The 22,403-nt window shown below is 41.8% G+C and overlaps 2 protein-coding genes across 3 annotated transcripts; one reads left to right on the top strand and one right to left on the bottom strand.

The window, feature by feature from the left end:
- Positions 1-914: 914 nt before the first annotated feature.
- Positions 915-15,087, bottom strand: LOC120574868 (SWI/SNF-related matrix-associated actin-dependent regulator of chromatin subfamily E member 1-like). The gene is made up of 11 exons (XM_039825353.1): positions 14,990-15,087; positions 14,389-14,446; positions 12,260-12,303; positions 11,426-11,524; positions 6,970-7,062; positions 6,061-6,192; positions 5,509-5,680; positions 4,457-4,629; positions 3,614-3,715; positions 2,341-2,614; positions 915-1,432 (listed from the first exon to the last, which is right to left on the bottom strand). Exons 2-11 carry the CDS (start codon positions 14,393-14,395, stop codon positions 1,044-1,046), a joined length of 1,485 nt encoding a protein of 494 aa, XP_039681287.1. The 5' UTR covers positions 14,396-14,446; positions 14,990-15,087; the 3' UTR covers positions 915-1,043.
- LOC120574869 (DELTA-sagatoxin-Srs1a-like) lies at positions 13,381-22,080 on the top strand. Of its 2 annotated transcripts, none has more exons than XM_039825354.1 (3): positions 13,381-13,479; positions 21,142-21,244; positions 21,329-22,080. In XM_039825354.1, the coding sequence occupies exons 2-3, from the start codon at positions 21,171-21,173 to the stop codon at positions 21,744-21,746; spliced, it is 492 nt and encodes a 163-aa protein (XP_039681288.1). In that variant the 5' UTR covers positions 13,381-13,479; positions 21,142-21,170; the 3' UTR covers positions 21,747-22,080. The 2 variants fall into 2 exon arrangements, with proteins under 2 accessions (XP_039681288.1, XP_039681289.1); XM_039825355.1 differs by having other exon boundaries at positions 13,381-13,575.
- The last annotated feature ends 323 nt before the right edge of the window (positions 22,081-22,403 follow it).

Genomic DNA, 22,403 nt, shown 5'->3' with positions numbered 1-22,403 from the left:
ACATCAAAACTGAGCGCTATAGAAAGAACTTCTATGTGGAACTCGAGTTTCAGCGACATCCCCGCAATACAAAGTCTACACAGTGGGGGTTACTGGAGGTTTACATTGGAGTGTAAATAAAAAAAATTAAAAATTAAAAAAGCCATCAGCATGCACTCTCCCCTACAAACTACTGCTGAAATCACCTTTTTCTCTCCTGGTTTCATAGAGCAGCTCGCCACGAGCGCCCCTCGCGGTGATGCAGAATCACAGCTTCTACGAGATTGAACGAGTTGATCGACAACTATGTTGATAGTCAATCAAGGTTTTTTATTTCAAATTGCCAAGCGACAAAAACTCTAAAGACTCTGTAGTGCCAGCCTCTCAAATGCGAATATTTGCTGCTTTTCTTTGCCCACTGGAAAAAGTACGGTAGGATTTAGTGATGGATGGTTGGACAAAGAGGAGCACGCGGCAGTCACGGTGACGGTAAGGTGTCGAGGTGGATGCCTGGATGTGACGGCCAGGCAGTGTGTGACTGCTCACCACTTGCCATTTAACAGCCCCCGAGCATATGGTTTGAAGTAAAAAGTACCTTTATTTGACACCGAGTCCATCAAGTGACATTGGCGCCTGGAACACAAACTGGGGTCAAATATTCGTACGAAATTCCAATTCATTCAGTCACATCGTCAAACCAGGTGAGCAGAGTACATTTAAAAAAAAAAAAAAAAAAGAAATAAGGAAAACATACACAGATTTAAGTGAAATCCTAATCATCTCTCATTACACCCCCCCCAACAACAGCTTGGGGCTTGGCCTGGCTATAATGAGGCTGGATGACGAAAAGCCTTCATCACTCTCATACGAAATACAACTGTTTATTGACCATACCATCAGACCGCCCATTCACAAGATCTGTATCGACGTCTCCCTGCTCGCGCTGCTGCTCGACCACAGCGCTGCTGCTCCGTCCAGGCAGAGCTGCAGCGCAGGGTGGGGGGGGAGAGAGAGGACTTCTACAGTTACCGCTGTGTATCTGACAAAAAAAAAAAAACGCACTACTACATGTCATACGGCTGGCCGCCCTGGCTGGGGGGCAGCAGCGGCGGCGGCGGCGGAGGAGGGGCCGGCTCTTCCGAGGCGGGGGCGGGCGGAGGCGCCGCGGCCACGTTAGGGTTCGGCGCGCCCGAGTTGGCTTCCTGGGCCGCCGGGGGGTCGGGGACCGCCGGGGCCGTTGCTCCCGGGGCGCCCTCTGAGGAAGGGGGGGGCATGATGCTGCTGCTGCTGCTGCTGCTGCTGTCGTCGCTGGGGGCAATGCTGGTGGGGGTGCTGCTCTCCCTGGGGGGCTCGGGGGGAGGGGTGGCTTTGTCAGAGGCAGAGGAGGGGGGGTCAGATGGAGGCGGCGGAGCGGGCTGGGGGTCTGAGGAGGGCTCCGCAGGCACTGCCTCATCTGGGGAGGGAATGAGAGAGAGAGAGGGAGGGAGAGAGAGAGAGAGATGCATTTAGATCAACATGTTTAATAAAAAAATTTAAATAATGAATATTCTGGCATTATTTCCCACTGCCGCCAGCGCCTTGTGTGTGAATGGGTGAATGAGAGGCAACTTGTGAAGAGCTTTGTTCGGTAAAGTAGAAATGCACTATATAAATGTAGGGCTGCACGATATGAGGAAAATATCCAATTGCGATGATTTTGACTGATATTTCCATATGAGTCACGATATTGGAGGGAATGATAATTTTTTTATTGAAATATGTTTAATAACATTTTTTAATGATTACAGTGTGATTTAAGTGATGGTCTGTACCGTCTCTGCAGCACCACTATACTTGATGCAGAATGGTTTGACACATATTTTGCTTTAATATTGCACCCCCACCCTCCCCCGTGTTTTGGACAACGTGGCATCATGACTTTGTGTAAACATACACGCCACTTTCCTGAAGCCAAATGGCGTGTTATCTGTATGCATTTTGAGCTTTCCACGTGTATGCTACAGCGTGGCGCACTAGCACGAGAAAAGAACATTGGGAAAGGCTTTTGTAACACAAACGACAAAAACACAACGGTGACCAACGTCACATGCGTAGGAAAACAAACCCGGCTCTCCTGGGTGAAAGTGCTGCGTTTTACCCATCCGCGGACTTGCTTAACTTACTGTGAAAATTCACATGGCGGCCGAACGGCGTTGATAAACACGCTAAAAAGCGATTATGCGTCTTGATAACACGCCAAAACGGCATACGACTTGGCGTGCCATACATACGCCCCGTTATGAGATCAGTCTGGTTTCGGATTCATTTTGCAGCCCTAAATAAACGCAGTCCATATACCGTCCATCTGAACGGCGTGGCTACCTGTCTCCATCGGCGTGGGCTTGTCCTCCTCCTTGGTCCCTGAGGTGGGGTTAGCCGGGCTGCTAGCATTAGCACTGCCCTGCTCTGCAGCTTTGTTTCCAGCAGCCTCCTGTTGCTGCTGCTGCTGCTGCTGCTGCGCCTGTTGGGCGGCTTTCTCCGCCTGCTCGGCCGCCTCACGCTCCCTCTCCTCCGCCCGCCGCCTGGCCGCCTCCTCAGCCGCAGCCATCTCCGCGGCCAGCTTGTCCATGTCCACCTCCACCTTCTGACTGCACAGCTGGAGACACGGGGAACACTGGGTTTAAACAGTGGCTTCAACTAAGCTCAATTCTCCGTTGACAAATTCACCTCGAGTTGTCATTGCGTATGAACGCTCCATTTATCGTTCACATACCGAAACACGTGAAAGTTCAACGAATACAACATTAGTAACAACCCTCTCCCTTTGGTTACACGTTCACATTTGGTCCAGGGTTAACCCAACAACCTAAACCTGTGGTTAGAGGTGCTCTAAGTGATGGCTCAACCAGCTCCTTCTTGTCGGTTATTGGCTGGAACACTCTTTGTTATGTTTGGTGGTGCAGGTTGGCGCAGTTTGTTTTTGTTGCCGTTTGTGGAGCCTGGACTGTCTACAGAGAGCGCGTTTTTTTTTTTACAGTGTGTTCAGGGGACAGGCAGCTAGCGGAGAGTGAGGAGATGTTTGCTGTATGTGACGAAAAATGTTGTAGCCTAAAAAACGGGTCACATCACTTAGAGCACATTTAGATGGATGTTTGGCATTCTGGAATAAATCCTCATCTGTGCTTCTCACTCAGCTGGCCCTAGTAGAGGGTGCATGATATATCCACTCAATATCGTTATCACAATATCACGCTGCGCAATATTATATCGAAAGTGTCGCAATAATTATGCAGTATTTTGTGTCCTGTTCTCTTTATTTATTTATTTATTTTATACTACCCCCAATATACTGTTATATATAGGGGGGGGCACCATGTCTACAGAACAGGACATGTTTTACATTTTCCCGTTCTGTAGACATGGTCCTTATTTATTTATTCATGTTGGACCGGTCCAATATGACAGTCAGTTGAAATAAACCCTGTGTTGTAAGAAAAGTTGTTTAATTTGTTATGAATCTATTTCGATGCGTTTTCCCGCCACTTTTGTAGTTTTACATAGGTTTAAAAATATCGAAATTTATATCGATATCGCAATATCACATTTTGTCAATATCATGCACCCCTAGTCCCTACGTAAAGAAATGCTGCCGCACCCGCTTCAGTTCAGTGTTGAAGGAGTCGGTGGTCTCCAGGAAACGTCTTTTCTTGTCTTGGTGGCGGTCCTCAATCTGCAGAAGTTCTGCCTCCAGCTTCCTCTGAAACACACGAGGGAGAGACAGGTGAGACACACCGATAGTCCTTTCACACCAATCAGGGTTATACCCGGGGTCGACCGTGCACCTGAACGGGGTAAACCCTCTCGATCTGCGCGGCTTCGACGACCCAGGTGGGTTTGACCTGGGAAGACTGGGGTCGATTTCATTGCGAATTGCGCACGACCTGGGTCGCTACCAGGACAAATGTGATTGGTTGGAAATGACAGTGGGGCCGTCGCACAGGTCCCCGCACACTTGGAACTGTAAGAAACTAGGATGTTCACAAGCAGCGTCAGCAGCAGCAGAGCGGAGTAGAGGTGGCACGGTTCATGAAAAAACATCCGAACCGCTGGGATACCAAACTCTGTACTTAGCGTTAGCTTCGTAATGTTGTACTAACGTTACTCTGTACGTAACGTTAGCTTAGACCTCGCAATGCCTTGGGTTTCTCACTCCCGCTAAATTATTGTTGATGTCATGAGACGTGACATGAGTGACACGTGTGGGTAGGCCAAGGCGAGAAGAGGGAGATTAGCTAACGTTAGTGTGCGGGGACCTGTGCGGAAAAAAGTCACATTCGAATAGTAACTTCAGCATTCGAATAGTATTGATTTTTTTACAATTCGAATTATATCCGAATTTCGGCATTCGTTCCAACAGCCCTGGTGTTGACTAGCCAGACCCTCCTCCGCAGCGCTGTGGAGGAAGGTCCGGCAAAAGCGAGACTCATGGTTAACCTACCTGGTGCACCATGAGAGACTGGACCTGCCTCTTAAGGACCTGCATGCGGGCCGTGGTGACCACCGAGCGGACATCTGGCACCACAATCTCACTGAGGATGTCACTGATGAGCCGGTGGTTCCTCTGGAAGCGAGAGGCGGCTGTGTGCTTCACCGAAAAACCATCATCGTAGTCTGGCCAGAGGGAAAAAGAAGACACTTAACGTGAGCACCGAGACGGAGGAGGGGAGCGGCTCAACTGCGCTTACACATGCTTTGCAGATGTCCGCCCTAAAAATGACCTTTAAAGTGCAAAGAACTAGAAGAGCTCCAACTGTAAACGGTGTCCTTTGGTGATTTGCAGCACCGCACTCTCTGATTTTAAACGCTGTGTGTAACGACACATCGATCTGGATCAAAATATCGATTCAATGATCCGATATCATCGAAGCAAAGGGAAAATATCAATACATATCTTATCTATTTTTTTAATTCCCTATTTACATTTTTTTTTTTTATTAAAAAAAAAAGAGTTTGTTTTTCCATTTAAATGTCTGGAAGAGCTCAGTAATAAATGTGTCTAAATAATGTCTGTTCGTTTTTTTTCCTCTCTTTGTGTTGGCGTTCTAACCTCCGGTGGATTTGTGAGGACTATGGTTAACTGCTCCTCAGATCTCTGCAGGGTAAATCCAGACAGCTAGCTAGACTATCTGTCCAATCTGAGTTTTCTCTCGCACAACTATTTTAGAGCTGTGCAGAGATTAGCGCCGCCCATGACGATTGCGATTGGTTTAAAGAAATGCCACTAAACCAGAGCACGTTTTTCTCCCATCCTGGAATGCTGTGTGGACTAGCCAGACCCTCCTCCGCTCCACAGTGTGTGTAGGGTCTGGCAAAGCGAGACTAATGGGCATGTGTTATCGTCTTATATCGATCGCAGGCCCCTGACTTCAATCAAAATCAGACTGTGGCAGACTTTGTGACATCAGCAAATATCGTATCGTTTAAATGGAATCGCGATACACATTGTGATTTAAAACCTTATAAATGCGGTGGCTTTCACATCTTACTTACCATCAGGGTCTTCGGCGGGCTGAATGCTCATGTAAGGCTCTCCTTTGTCCATACGACTCTGCCGCTGTCTGCTCTCCTCCTCCATTGCGGCCTCTGCGCGGTTCTTGGCGTTGACGTAGGCCAGGTAGGCTGGTGAGTTGTGGTAGGCCTTTAGAGAGTCGTTATACTCGATCTGATGGGGAGGGGGGGGTGAAGAGAGAGAGAGAGAAAGCAAGGTTGCAGTCACCCCGCATCACAGACTACAGGTGAAACATAATATTACACTGTATTGTAGGGATTCGTTTCTCCAAAAAAAATTATTCCGTTTCAACTTTCTTTTCTGGCGTCCCCTGCCTTCAAATGAATGAGTGGCGATGGAGTTTGTGTTATTCCATTTTTACTGCAAATGTATATCCGTTCCAAATAGGGCTGGGTACCAAATACTATACTTTTTAGGCACCGACCAAATTGCCTCCTAAGTATCGAGTAGTGAAAAACGCCTCCATATGTCAATACGTACACAGATTACTGGTCAGACCTGAACCTAAAATTGGGACAATTCCAGCAGCTCACCTTCTCAGCTTCGTACTCGTTCAGGTAGTCCTGTTTCTCCTCATCAGTCAGGTCTCTCCACATCCCGCCGATAATCTTTCCAATCTCCCACAGCTTCAGGTCGGGGTTGGATGCCTTCACTTGGTCCCATACCTTGCATTTGCACGCAAACGAACACACACACACACACACACACACACACACACACACACACACACACACACACACACACACACACACACACACACACACACACACACACACACACACACACACACACACACACACACACACACACACACACACACACACACACACACACACACACACACACACGTCACAACAGGGCAACTGCAGTTAATGGTAAGTTAGCTAACTATAAGACAGTGACGGAAACAAAAGGAGGAAAAGTGCAAAGGAAAGAAGTTAGTCCCCAAATGATAAATCTATTGGACAGAACCATCAACTAAGAACTACCATAAACCACTCAAATGTGTAGCACATTTGGGTTGCAAAATGGCTGGATGGAATGAAATGAAATATATCTAAAAAGATAGAATCACCAATTTTATGGCTACATGAATTTTTAAGAGTAGATTTTGTCTTTATGCCATGGCCAGTGTTAAAAATGTCAGCTCTACAACTAGAGAAGCGGCGAAGCGACAAGCCCGGAAGGGGAGAAATGAAGGCCCGGAGCAGATCATGCTTGCAGAAGGAAACGAGGAGATGTAATTTGTCTTTATCGTTGACAAACACAAAAGGAGGCTTCTGTAAGCCAACGGGATAACTGAGTGGAGAGTGCTCCACCAGGCGGTGGAGGTGGTGGTGAAGGCGTCATGGCTTGGCTGTTTCGCCCCCTAAAACCCCTGCAATCTTTCAGGGGATGGGAGGACAAGCAGTAAAAGCAGACACCGTGGATGGGTGTCTTACCTTCCTGCTTACCTTCCGGCTGTACCGCATGTAAGGCATCAGTGGCTTGTCTGGAGGCTTGGGAGGCTTTGGGACCGTGACGCCTGAGGAGTTCTGTGGGAGGGAGGGAGAGAGAGAGAGAGAGAGAGAGAGAGAGAGAGAGAGAGAGAGGAAAGGGGGACAAAGAAGGGTAGACAAGTGTGAATGAGAAGATGGAAGGGGGAACAAAAAAAAGAGACAAAATGTTTAGAGTAAGTGGCAAGAAAAGCAAACAAAAACACTGTCATAATACATCCGCTGATTATGGTCTGATAATGCTGAGGCTTGTGTGAAGGCAAAATAAGGAGGTGTACATGTAAACATGACAATACACAATCTTAAATGGTCCTGGATGCTTTCCTGCAGCTGGATAAATGCATTTGTGATGATCATTTTGGCAGCCAACCGTCCCATGGCTTGAAGCATTTATAAAGACTGTCTAAAGGGAATTGAACAATTTTCGAGCTGGGCGATATGGACAAAAATCTAATATCACGATATTGTTGACCAAATACCTCAATATCGCATGGATATTGTAGGGTTGACAATTGGTGCTTACAAAAAAATATTTACACAATGAGATTTTTGATAAATATCAAATGTGTATATAATAACTAAGTGGGTAAAGGCAAATAATAAAAAAGCTAGAACAGTCTGGTAAGTTCAAGAGAAATTACATCACTTTACTGCAATCCAGCAGTTAAAACCAGGGACAGATAACCGACTTGTGTCATATCACGATATCCAAAATCTAAGACGATATCCAGTCTCATATCACAATACAGATAGAATATTGATATATTGCCTATGTCAGCAAGACAACAAGCCATGTGAGTTTTGTGGGTGAAACAACAGGAACTCTATCAGATACGCTCCTGCCCGACTAACTTCTCATTGGTCGGACAATCACTGGAAAAACACTGAAAAATAAAACACGGGCATTGAGCATTTTATTTATTTATTATGTGTTTCTCCATGACAATGTTCTGATATTTTCTTTATTATGCTTTTCTTTTCAATCTATTTCAATTCTAACTTTCTGTCAGTGGAGGGGTTTGAGGGGCACGGAAAGCATGATTTACAATCTTCAGATAACGCCAGTCTGGCATACGGTAATGTCAGTCCCTCCAGAAAAACACGATTACGCGATCGCATAATTCAATGCATAATGAGCCAAAGTCCGCATATTTATGTGGGGGCCGCATTTTTTCGAAATACGCCGCACTTTTGCCGCATAAATTGCCGATTTCCGCGCAAAATATGCAGGGCTTGCATGATTTCATAATCCCCGCATTTTCGTTGCAAAAAAGTCACATATATCTTAGCAGAAAGTTGAAAAATGTTGCGTTTACTTCACACAAGAGCAGCCATTTTCCACTGTTGCCATGGGAACGTTATGAAGTGACGTAATTACGCGACGTGAACATCATCAAAAAGCAGGGTGTTGGGGGAATCACTTTTTTTCTCTTTTTCATCAAACCGCAGTTTTTGCAAGTTCCCGCAAATTACATCGCATAAAATTACATAAATATCCCGCATATTCCTTCGCATCTTTTAAGAAAACGTGCCACATAATCAAGGATTTTTGCCCGCAACAATCACAAAAAAACTTTTTCTGGAGGGACTGTAATGTCTTCCTTTAATTTACCTGGAACCCAAAACAGCCAAGTTAGTTGAGTCCGTTTCTCTGTGCCTTTGGTTTTTACATTAGAACCGGACTGGTTAAAGTCAGGGCATTTTGTGAAACATTTTTAAAACTTCTCGAACATGTGCAAACTGCAAATGTGATGACTTTTTTACTTCATGTTGAAAAAGTAGGAGGGAGCGAGTCTGCCGGAGTTGGCCAGTGTGTGTGAGAGGAGAAGGGTCCGTGAGCGATTAGTCAACTGCATAAAGCTGTAAGCTACACTTGTGTGTCCTCTCATTGTCTGCACATGCTGTTGCACAGCGCTGTGGTTGCCATGTTTCCGTATAAAATGACGTTGCAGACAGTCCATAATACATTTGCGACAGGTGATCCGCAGCCGAAGTTCATCCATTTTGTTTGCTAAAGACCATAAATTGGCGGGGAAAATGCTGCGTAGTAATAGCTGATAAGGAGTTAGCCTTAGCCTAACGTTAGCCCTCCTCTCTTCATCACACGTTGTTTACGGCCTCAACCCGGCTTGCGTGCACTTCCGGGCGGCGAAGCTGTGTTGAAAGACCTCGGTAGTGTTCGGGCTCGGCACAAAATCAACCGCATTTTTACTCCGTCTTGTCTCAGTCAAAAAAGGACTGGATTTTATTTCAACACCACAACTGGGATAGCAGGATATCACTTAATTGCATTCACTGATTTATGTGCATTTTTACGTCACTGCTAAGGTCAGCTCCGACATTTGCTACACGCCGTGGTACCGCTCTCTCACGTGGGAGAGAGTGGAGACTGCTTCTATTAAAAAAATAGAAACCTAAAACGAGGTCCGCTGAATCGAAATGAATTTTCAAATTATGGATGATTTTGACAATTTTCAGCGTTACTTTAACAAACTCCTCTCCTAGAGATTTAACCTGATTGACTTCAAAATTGGTCAGTATTATCTAAAGACCTTGGCAAAAGTAAATTGCAAAGCTTTTCATTTTTTTTCAATCATGCAGTGTATATGTGGCGAGGTGGCGAATTATGATGTTCCCTCGCCAAACAGGAAGTGGTTTGTAACTAGACTGTACTGTCCAATCTACCCCTAAACTCCTCAGGCTTTATAAGGGGTCCTGGTGGCACGGCGAGCTTCGATGTTACATCACGAAACAAAGTAGTTGTGACTCAAATATACATTATCCGATTTGCCCCAATTCTTTTATACATGAGGTTAGTCCAGGCCTGAAGTGATCCACATGGGTCTCAGGTTTGATTAAGGGTAAATTGACTCAATAGCGCCCCCTACTAAATTTCAAAGAAGTAGCCCCTGTAGTGCATTTCACCTAGGCGTATGAGATTTTGTATGCAAATGTATCACGTCCAAGCTTACAAAAAAGCCGCTTGAAGCCATACCCTAAACCCAACAGGACGTGAGCAACATTAATATTAATGTGCAAGTTGTGGATGATTTTGACCATTGGCAGACTACTCCCCCAACAGATTTCACCCGATCGACTTCAAAATTGGTCAGTACAATCTTAAAGACCTTGCCAAAGCTAAATTGCGAAGCTTTTACACTTGCGTCCAATGGTGTGGGCGTGGCCAGGTGTCAAATTACCATAGAACGCCACAAAACAGGTAGTCGTTTGTAATTCAAGCGTACATTGTCCAATCTGCCTCAAATTTGTAATGTCTAATTAGAGCAGAGTAGACAAGTCAAACATGAGTTATAGTTATAACGCCACCTACTGGCAGCAGGAAGTAAGCCCTGAGGAAAATAATTTGATTTGACTGAAATTTACACGATGTGGTCGACAAAAAAAATACAGCAACATAACTTAAGCCCTATTCGCACGGGATAAGTATTACCTGGGGACCTCTTGTAGTTTATAAATTACCCCCACACGTCTGTATTTCGTCTGGCGCATTCACACGGGATAACTGAAGTCTGTATTTTACTCAAATTTACAGACATTATCCCCCGGATATGATGTCAAAACTTTTCATTTATAATTGACAACGCAGCCAGTTAGACCCCAAATCACAGAGATGGCGATTCGCACGGGACTAATATTATCACAGGACCTCCGTTTTCGGCAAAATATGGTAGGTCATTTGCGGGGAAATTATTACTTTACAAATTACAGACATGACCGATTCGCACGGGATTAAGATCACAGACAACCTCCGCGATTATTACAAATGACTGGAGGTCACCAGGTAATACTTATCCCGTGCGAATAGGGCTATAGAAATAGCGTGTGTTCTCTAGCGCCACATAGTGGACACAGGAAGTGGTGCACAATTTGAAGTATGTCATTTCCAACGCTATGCACTATATGGAGGGAATTAAGTCGAAATATTGTGTTCAGCAGTAATGGAAATATACGGCCGGTGTCGGCTGGGAGCCGAGTGCACCCCCGAAGTGCACGGCTACACGCTGCTTGTAGCTTTAATCTAAAAATCTTAAAAATTTAGCCTTTAGTCATAGCATAGAAAATGCTTTTGATGTGATGCCCTTTGGGAACGTGTTTGTTCAGTGTTCGTACAGTGTAATACACACAACTAAGTTCTAAGCAAAAATGTAAGGAGCCTAGCTAGAAAGGATAGCTATACATTCACGTTAGAATGAAGCTCATATACGGTGTTAGTTAATAAATAATTGAAGCCTTTTTGATGCTCCTTTCATTCCACTTCTCCCCATATCTGTGCTCTTATATTTAGCCCAAGACAGTTTGCTACTACCCTCCCTATTATCCTGAGCCCATCCCCCTTTCCTGTTTTTTTCTCTCTCTCCAAATCCCTCCATCAGTTCATTACCCTGCTGGAGCCTCCGGAGCTCCCTCCCAGGCGGAGGTTGTTGTAGGCCAGATGGCTGTAAGGGTTGTAGCCCACAAACCCTGGGGTGGAAGGCATTTGCTGATGGAAGACAAATGAGACAAAACACGAATGAGAAATGGCTTACAAACAAGAGGAGGAAGAGGGATAAACATAAATAAGTGAAAAGGGGGAAAACATGGAAATATATGTGTCTTTTGCTTGTTTGTTTTCCATGATGTCATCATGCAAGGAAAAAAAAAAAGAAAAGGCAATTGACCACCAGGCTAGCATTCAGAATGAATCCACAACATGTGAATGTTGCATGTAAATAAGGAATAACAAGCTCAGGCAAGATTTATTTAATTAGCCAAGCCATGTGACCATTTCAACTTTAAAACAGCACCGTGCCCACTGAATGTAAGGTAATGAAAGGCATCAAAACAAGCATGTTGGCTCTTTAACATGTGCTTAACTCGGACCTTTGATGCCAAAAAAAAGCTTAAGATCTTAAATCAGATTTATTTCGTAAAAGAGGCACATTGACCCGTTCTGAGCAAGACCTTAAATAAGTGGTGGTATGACAGGATAGAGCAGAAGTGAAAGTGAGAGCGATGATGGAGATCTGAACAACTTTGTGTCAACCTCTGCGTGTTCACGCAGAGAGAAAAAAATTAAATTAAATGAAAGAAATATATAAAAAATGTGGAGGGAGGGGGGGAGTAAGACAGCAAGAAAGAAAGACAAAAGGAAACCAAAAGAGTGGACAGAGCTAACATGGCCCTTTGGCCACTAAACAGTAAATGCTGAGACTGGAACTGAGACTTGGACACTTACTGTTGTCGGGGCAGGGGGAGGGGGAGGGGCGTAGGATGGTCGTTCTGTGCAAGAAAAAAACAAATATGGTAGTCAGCTGTTACCACAACCTGCAATGTGCAAATTATTTTTATTGGGTGGCTATGGTTTATTTACATTAGTCTAAATTATATTTATTTCCTTTATAATAAGGCTATACAGTGAACACTAAACTTAAAATTCATATAATCTGTCAATGAGCCCCGACTCTAACCTTATTTTGTTTGTGCCGCATCATTATTCACAGAACACAGGAAAACACCATGGCATTGTGGGTATGGTATTGTTTCAAAAGGACCTAACCGCATTAGAAATACAGAGGGGTAATTGCAAAGCAAAAACAGAGCAACGTGACGCAAAGTGGCATTGTTTATTCGCCCAGGTAGAGACCAGGGCCCGTATTTATCAAGATTCTCAAAGTGCCATTTCAGTCCTAAGTGCTGAGAATTCATAACATTTACTTCAACTTTTCAAACTTAAGTATAAAAGCCAGTTATCAAATTTCTTAAAGCTAAGATTCACTGTTACTCTCCCAGTTATTTAAGACAGCTCAGGAGCTCTCTCGTCCGTTGCCACTAGGGGCCTGTGATGGCACTGAGGAGACAGAGACGTGCGCAAATCTTTCAAGAGAGGAAGAATGTTTTTGAAATGTTTGACGACGAGCAGTTAATCAAACAGAGCAGGCATAACGTATCATAACATCTATGCTATAGCATATAGGCAGGTCAGTTAACAGCACGCCGGTTTAAAATTTGTAATCAGGACATGACGGAAAACGTGTTTCTTTCATTTCCAATGTGTGTATCATAATGTATTCTCTTGTAAATTCTTTGTTGTCAAATGGGTGTTGAATGTAAACTCCTCTTAAGAGTTTCACCATTCAATGGGAATTTATCTGAGAATATGCTTAAATAAGGAAATCTATTCAGTGATTGGTCCATGCCTATGCATAAGTCAATTCTGTTCTTGTGAGTAATTCTCAGAGGCTTGATAAACACAGGCCCAGAGTTTGTTGCTCTGATGCTCTCAGCGTCAGAGCTGCACCCTAGCGAAGTCAGCTACACCACATGTGAACCAGACACTGGCACACTTCCTCTACTGCCACCCAGTGTGAATCGTCACTTCAGCCGATAGAGCTCCGCAGTCCGCCAAGACCTTACATATTTTCGACTGTGTGCAAATAGGGTGTCTTCACATCACAGGTAAGGGCTAAAACAAGACCATTGCTATAGGTTATTTTAAGAATTCAGACTGGAGCAGCTTCTATGCAGGAAAACTGAAATACAGTTACTGTGAATGTAAGCCGTGCTTAATTATTGTACATCTTATAATTCTACGTAAAAACAATAATGCTGTTGTTTTTATAGTTCAAATAATTACAGAGTAGAGCTGGGCAATATATCAATATTATATCGATATCGATATGAGGCTAGATATCGTCTTAAATTTTGGATATCGTAATATCCTGATATGACGCAAGTGTTGATTTTTCCTGGTTTTAAAGGCTGCATTACAGTAGAGTGATGTACTTTTCTGAACACACCAGACTGTTCTAGCTGTTCCATTATTTGCCTTTACCGACATAGTTATTACATCAACATAATTGATGATTATTTGATCAAAAATCTAATTGTGTGCATATTTTGTGAAAGCACCAATAGTCAACCCTACAACATCGATATCGATGCATTTCGTCAAACATATTGTTATATTTGATTTTCTCCATATCACCCACCTCTAGTAAGTCATGCTTAATATTTTACAGCTTATAATTCTGCATAAAAACAATACTGTTGTTTTTATATTTAAAATAATTATAGAGATAGATAACCAAATAAGCCTGATAGAATATTCAAATAAATTTAGAATGGACATCCCATTTTGATGATACCTTCATGAATTGTGACATTTGTTTTTTGTAGAATCGTGTTCATTTTACACTACTGGCTCACACCTAGCTAGGGTAAGGGCTATGATAGAAACCAAAGGAAAGGGGTTTACTATTCACTGATGGTTACTTACGCACGCTCTGACTGAATAGGAACACCATTAATGAAGTGAACTTTGGTTTGTACTATTAGCTAACGTTAATAACATGCATGTTTACTTACTTGACATCGTGGCTGGAGACTTGGCTAAGTAGAGGAGGCTATTTCCATACTGGTTAACCTGGATAAGAAAACAAACAATAACAAAACACAAATTAGATGAACTACAACAACTCACGTTACGCTTTTGCAATTAGTCGTTTGGTAAACAAAGTTACCGGCTAACGACGACAACAATGAACGACAACAATGGCTGACGGGACTTAAACAGCTAGCTAGCCAGGGTCGGCCTTCTAGCCAAACACGCTAACACAAAGAGACCATTTGCTTCGTGATAATGTTGAGAATGGTATCCAATTAAATGGATTTCAAAGCAATTTGGACCCAAAACATCCGAATCACGCGTCCGTGCTTACCGGTTGAACCTTCAGACGCGTGCAACCCTTGTAAATGTTTGAATAAGCCTTGCCGTTGAAGCTAGCTAGGCTAACGAACAATACCTACACAGTCCCGCTAACGCTAGCTACATGGGGATAATTACCTACCCTTTTTTAGCTAAGTTTTCTAATTGTAAAACAAATATATTTCTAGTCGTTCTTACACTTAAGTTTCAAAATGCTAAAAAAGTAAACATATCAAGTAATTATGTTGTAAACATACTCACTCAATCGTCCTTTGTTTCCTCCGTTGGGCCGCTTGTTCCGCCTTTCACACACAAACCGGAAGTGTTAATTTTGTTCTGGCTGGGAAATTATGTTTTCAGAATAAAAGTGGAGTTACTTCAATACACAGATACTATAATAGCTCAATAAAATTATATTAGTTTATTAAATCAGCAATACTCTAGAAATAAGTACAATTTTTGGACAAAATCGGACTTGTTGAGAGTTCCAGTTGTGTAATCAATAACCATTCATTATGTGGCAGAAATGTGTGGGGCAAAAAGTTATTCTCATTATTGATTCGAAAAGCTCTCCAAAACCCAGAATTAAAATGTAACTGCAAACATTGGATTTTACAAAGAATAACGCTTATATACTTTATACTATATACTATATACTTTCATATATCATATTGATACTTGAACAACGGCTGTAACCCTATTACATCAAACCTGTAATATTGACTGTTGATTTGTGTCTATCCTACTGTCTACTTTATTCCTCTATAATGCCCATATTTAATGCTGTCTTTAAAAAAAAAACTTTATCCTTGCACTGCTATATAGTTTTTATATTACTATGTCTACATTATTCTCTCATATTGTCCATCTTTAATGCTGGTCTCCAGACTTTATCCTTGCACTATTGGACTTATTGGACACCATGACACACCCACTCTCATAGAGCACTTTACCATGCATACTGGTCCCTGCCCTGTCACTGCAAGTGTCTCATGCTTATACATCCCTTAGTACATTCATGTGGATTTTTTCTTTTCTTTTATTGTCCATATTATTCATGTGGATTTGTTATTTTATCATCCTGTTATTATGTATGTGTATGTGTGATGTTTTTAAGCTACTGGGACCTTGAATTTCCCCTTGGGGATCAATAAAGTATCTATCTATCTATCTATCTATCTATCTATCTATCTATCTATCTATCTATCTATCTATCTATTGTACTGTAATGAAAATAAATAAATAAATGCATCCATTAAGTCCTTGTAAAACCTCATTCTCAATTAAACCTAGCTCCCCAAAAACTAGAGTATAAAAACCAAGAAAAGATTATGAGATATTTTATTATGTGTTTGTATGCAGCTGTTGTCAGCACTTCTTGTCCAAGACAAATTTCCTTCGGACCAGTAAAGTTTATCTTATCTTATCTTAACACAGTCCCACACCAATGTCCCAAATTCCAGTGAAATATAATCTGCCAGATATAGATAGATAGATAGATAGATAGATAGATAGATAGATAGATAGATACTTTATTCATCCCAAGGGAAATTTTAGGCATCCAGTAGCTTAGACAACCATAACACAACAAAGACTTACACACATATATCTCACATACATAAAAATCACTCACAGAAATTTAAAGAGTTAAAAGTGCTAAGGTAGACTGTGTGCAATGGTGGTAGTGCAAAAGAGAACAGTGTAGGGATTGATCAGTGCAATAGCTTATTATATATATTATTACAATTTAGCAACAACATGCTGTTGGAAGCAACCTTAAAAGAGCCATGTGTTAGCATCTTATTTTGCAGTTCGGGCATCCAGATGTACAATGTAGTATTTTAGCTATTATACTGATACAGACCTCTAAGTTATTGTTGGGAATTACCTCCTCTGTGTCCCCCCTTTTGGGACAATGTGTCTGACTCCAATAAAAGACCTATATATCACCGCACATTCGTTAAATTGGTTTTACATGGATCCTAAGGAAGAGCCAAATAAGATGATAAGATAAAGTCAAATACATTTGTTTAATCAGTCAAGCATCAGAGTTACAATACACACATCAGTGGGATCACAAAGCACGCAGAGAATAAGTTTTCCTGGCAACAGACAAAAAGCCAGAGCCGGTCCACGTATCTCTAGACTGTCAGACCTCGTCAGCCCCGATCTACCCTCATCTCTTATACTTTCTTTCTTGGGCCCCTTCTTCTTCTCCAGCACAGGGACTGTTATCTTCATACAACACACGCAAGGGTGGGGGCTACTCTGTTATGTCTCTTCCTTATTTGCTCTCACGCAAAGCGGTACATTATGTTCCTGTTTCAATTGTTATTATTACTCAATGTACGTTGCTTTAACACTTTATAGTTGTGGCTAAACCTTCTATGCATCAGAGTTTCCTTTGTTCGGGGAATGCAGATGTGCCTTGCCCGCAGAACCCAAAACCACCGTCTCTATGACAGCCAAGGGGGTAAGCCAACTTCCACACAGTGTACCTCCTATGGCACCATTTTGATGTTAACAAGCACTCACCCGCCGTTAGCATCCCATTGACTGCCATTCATTTTGACATCATTTTGACAGCGAATAACTTTACATCTGAAGAGTTTAAAGACTATTTGTCCATTGTTTATTTCTAAAGAAACACGACAATGTATAAAAGGCTCCATTACCTTGTATCTCACGTTATGGCTCCGTAGCAGACGGTTTTGTAAAAATAGGCTAACGATTGTGTCATAACCAAGCGACTTATGGTGCGTTCTTTTTGTCCACCGAAGTCGTTTTACGAGTTGTTTTCCGGAGTTACGACCCGGAAGTTGCAAAAAGAACGCCCCCGAGGTCGTATTTACGACTCGTCAAGTCGTCTGAACTCAGAGGACCCCGAGCTCACTTTCAAAGATGGCTACGTCGTGCATCACACGTAGTAAACATTGTGGTTATCTACAATTTTAAGCACTTTTGTCTTTGTTGTAACCAAATGAAGAAGTCCTACACATAGCGCTGTATACTGCTACCTATAGGCATGTCACTACAGTCTTATTAGGAGTTAAATACCGTCTAATTAGTTATTTTGTAGCTTGTGCAGCTGAAATTGGCTAGAGACGCTCGGTTGCTATATGACAACAACGGCTTTAAGCCGAGTCTTGAGCAGAAAGCAGAGCAGTAGCCTAACGTTAACGTTAATCAAAACGTAATTTTCATGTATCAAACTGTGAAATATATGTGTGTAATATGTCAATAACTGGGTGAATAGAATCCTAAATGTTACTAAAAGTGTTACAAAAATCCATCTTTTCTCCGACTCGTAGTATTGTGTGACAAAAAGAATGCAACAACCCCGCGGTTATTCGTTTTTCGACACGGATGTGACGTCACGCTCGAGCTACTAGTCGCGATTACAAGACAAAAAGAACGCACCATTACTGTCCCATAGTAGAGGAATTACCGTATAGTACAGGAGAAGCTCGCAGGCAGTTTGGACTCACATTAGCTGTTTAAGTTTAATTACTGATGTTAACTAGCATTTTAGTTAGCAATAATTAGCCTGTGCCTATGTTATCTCCTTACATATACCTACGCTCTCCGTCTCTGTAAGATTGGGAATGATTGAGATTTCTCTTGGCACAGCTACCAGAAGACTTACAACTTTCAGACACGTTGCTCACGTCACATCTACGTCGTCTCTCTCAGTTGGAGGCTGCGCAGTAACGCTCAGCGCTCACCGAAAAAGTGGACTTCTAATATCCTTCACTGGTCTCCGTCCAGAGACACGGGGTCTGTTGGTCCATTTATTTTACAACTCAGTCTGTTTTCTTTCAAAGATACAACATACAACATTTGGAAAGAGAATAAATAAGCACATTGAACAGTAACCCAAACAATGTGTGCAGTACGTTATGTTTCTGTTTCACTTGTTATTATTACTCAATGTACTTTGCTTGAGACTCATGACCTTTAACCCTTGTGTGGTGTTCATATTTTTGTTACACAGCCAATGTTCCCGGGTCTGGTGGACCCACCACATTATTAGGCTTTTAAATCATACAGCCATAACAATTTATGTAATAATACTTAACAGATGTTTACTTTAGCTCAATTACCAATGATATATACATCATTTATCGTTCATATTTGCGATTTACCCCTGTCAGATCACATTTATGATCATTTTCGTTTTTTAGTGAGAAAACAAGGAAATTCAATTATAAAAAAAGGTAAAAAATATATAAACAAGATTTTTGATCATTATTGGTGCTTATTTCTTAGAATTTAATCAGAACAGGTGAAAGTGCTTGCAATGTAACAATTTTTTTACTTTGTGTGGGAATAGCAGGTGCAGAAAGACAACATAGTTTCATAGCACCTACAATTAAATACACTCGGGTCCAGTAGACCCGAACACCTCATATGTAATAGTTAAGTGTACTGTGTGCAGTCATTGAAAATAAGTAATTGTTTATGTTCTTCACAGAAAATGAGCAATGGCCAATGAGTTTGAGTTAGAAGAAATAATAAATAGCATAATTTTTCTTTTAGCAAAAATTGATAACGGTTCCCACAGACCAGAACAACACACAAGGGTTAACTACTCTATTGTTGTGGCTTAAGCTAAACCTTCTGTTTCAGAGTTTCCTTTGTTCGGGCAATGCAGATGTGCCTTGCCCGCAGAACCCACAACCACCGTCTCTAAGACAGCACACAACTCTGTGCAATAAGCATACACCAAAACACACTTGGTCTCTTATGGAAACCTTTTACTGTTAAGAATGACACTACATTTTCCTACCTTGTTTAAGAATCACGTAGAAGGTATTAGGTAATACAGAACGTTCCAGTAAAAGTTTGTTCTGTAGACAGGGTGTTTGAGAGAGATCAGAAAAAGAAAATGCTAGCCGTGAGAGTAACAAGTTAATATGTCATGCCAAACAGTTTAGTAAAGCTTTCAAAAGTATTTACAGTGCTCATATTATGCTTTTGGGCTTTTCTCCTTTCCTTTATTATGTTATTTATCTTTTTTGTGCCCGTTATAGGTTTACAAAGTGAAAAAGAGCAAAGTCCCCCCCCAAAGGGACTTACCATCTCCAACAGAAAACACTGTTCACAAACTGCTCCAAACAGCTCTATTGTAGTCCAGCCTTTACTTCAGAGACAAACGTGGTCTATTTGTAACACACGTTATAATGCTCGCCTAGCTGCTAGCATGGCACGTCCTCATACTCTGCTTCTGACTGGCTAGTAGTCCTTACCTAGCTACTGAGCATGTGCAACTCCCAACAAAGATGGAACAGAAGTGAGATGTCTCACTCTGTAGCTAAAACATAGAGCTCAACACACAGGGTGAAAAGAGGAGCTGCAGCAATGTGCAGTACAACAAAAATTTGGTGTTTTTTGAAAATTAAACCATGTAAACCTATTCTGGTACAACCTCTAAATACAATTATGAACCTGAAAATGAGTATAATATGAGCACTTTAAATGTTGTGGACAGTCTTTTTTTTTTTTTCAAAGATACAACATACAACATTTGGAAAGAGATTAAATAACCATGTTGTAAACCAGCCTGAACATAATGAGAAGATGGGGCAATGAGAATCAGAATAACACAATCAGAAAACGATATTTTCTTTGTGCTTTTTTCCCCCATTGGCTGAACAATATTTTTTGATCGGGTGGACAAGACACATGTTTGGGTGGGCTGAGCCCATTCTTGAGATTCTTCAGGTTGAGTTTTGACATATCAAGCATTGATGCGTGCCTTTAACCCGCTTTTGAAGTCAAATGTATAAATAAATAGTAAATGTAATAGGCTTATAAATGGAACGTAAAATGTAATTAAAAAAAGTAAATGTCAAAGCTAATCCATCCATCCATCCATCCATCCATCTTCTTCCGCTTATCCGGTGTTGGGTTGCGGGGGGAGCAGCTCCAGCAGGGGAGCACCATGGAAACCAGTTTTCAGGCCCAACACCATTATTTTTGCAGTAGAAAAAAAGCAAACCGTTTGCAATTTTGCACTTGTGGTTCCTAGAGTCTCTAAAAGTAGAATGGGAGCCAGAGTCTTCATCTATCAGTGCCCTGCTACGCCATGAACTACTACAACTACTATTTCTAGTCATAGTTCCATTATCTTTATTGTTACTATTATTGCCACTTGTTCATTGTACACCCAACCGGCACCGTCACACGCCTCCCCACAAAGAGCCTGGGTCTGTCCAAGGTTTCTGCCTAAAAGGAAGTTTTTCGTCACCACTCAAGGTTTCTCCTTTCTCGAAAGCTCTGCGTGGAGCTGCCGCAGAACCATAAATCAGTGTGAATTATGGTGATCAATGGTTCTGCCGACTGCATCTAAAAGAAGAAAACTTTTATGAACACAAATGAAGGGTTTGTTTTGTGTCTGTCTGTCTGAACAGGTCGTCTTGTTGCACACTGCACAGCCATCATGGCCAATACATGGCGTCAGTGTTCCATTAACATTACAAATGAAGGCTCTACCTACGACTTCGGCAGTCCCTGGTAACTGCAATTTCTTGGGTGTTTCATTGAAATACATTTTCCATAAATACATGCAATTTATTAATATTTTCCCACTGTTTCTAGTGTATACATGGTAAGTGGTGGCTGCACTGAACCTCTGCCACCGCTGATGGACTCAAAGTCAACTGGCAGTGCACTGTTCACCAAGACTCCCCACACTGCTAAAGGAGCTGTTGGCGTCTTCACTTACGATCTCATCAAAAAATCTACAAAAAACACCACTGGGAAAATTGCTGTCATGTTCTCTGTGCCCTACAACTATAACTGGTTCTATAACTTGTATGCAGTGGGAATCTTTGATAAGAGCCAAGAGTGTAATTATGATCTTTATCATCTGATGTACTATGACTCAAACAGCAGCTTTATCAGAGGTAAAGCAAGTGGTCCCAGTCTCACTCATACGGATGATCAAGTCACCATCATGGCAACAATGTCAGACTCATGCCAGCCTGTCATGAAGGTGGTAGTGAAAGACAACTGAAATAAGAGAATTGGGAAGTGCTAAAATGTAGATTACCCTGCAGCACATTCTGCTTTTATAGCTAATTCTGTGCCAATGGCTAATACATAGTTCATATATAGTCATTTTGCTTAATTTTGTTCTGAGCAAACATAATTAGGAATACATGCTTAAGATGTTTTCATTGCTTTACAGTATTACTCCACTGTTGTGTGTAATATGTAGAAACTGTAGTAGAGCTGTTGAGTTTCCTTAAAAAGAAAAGAAAAAGATGATGCATTTGATGGATTAGTTACATGTGAGAGTAACAAGTTAATATGTCATGCCAAACAGTTTAGTAAAGCTTTCAAAAGTATTTAAATGTTGTGGACAGTCCGTTTTCTTTTAAAGATACAACATACAAAGAGAATAAATAAGCACATTGAACAGAAACCCAAACAATGCATTTATAAAAATGATTTAATACATTTCAAACTTAAATGCTTTGGACCCTGCATCAGCAGTTGGACTGTACATTCTGGGTTATAAGTAGGCTGGACATCAGGAGACTTACTATATATTAATTAAAAAATATATATTAGGTGTAAATTTCAACTGATATAGGAAACGCTATACATCAAAAGGTTCACAAGAGCACTGAAAAGTTCAAAAGTACAAAAATAAGAAGAAACATGTATA

The sequence above is a fragment of the Perca fluviatilis genome, chromosome 15, assembly GCF_010015445.1.
Source record: "Perca fluviatilis chromosome 15, GENO_Pfluv_1.0, whole genome shotgun sequence".
NCBI classification, from domain to species: Eukaryota; Metazoa; Chordata; class Actinopteri; order Perciformes; family Percidae; genus Perca; species Perca fluviatilis.
The sequence above is the reverse complement of the archived record's forward strand: the minus strand, read 5'-3'. Positions and strand labels throughout refer to the sequence as shown.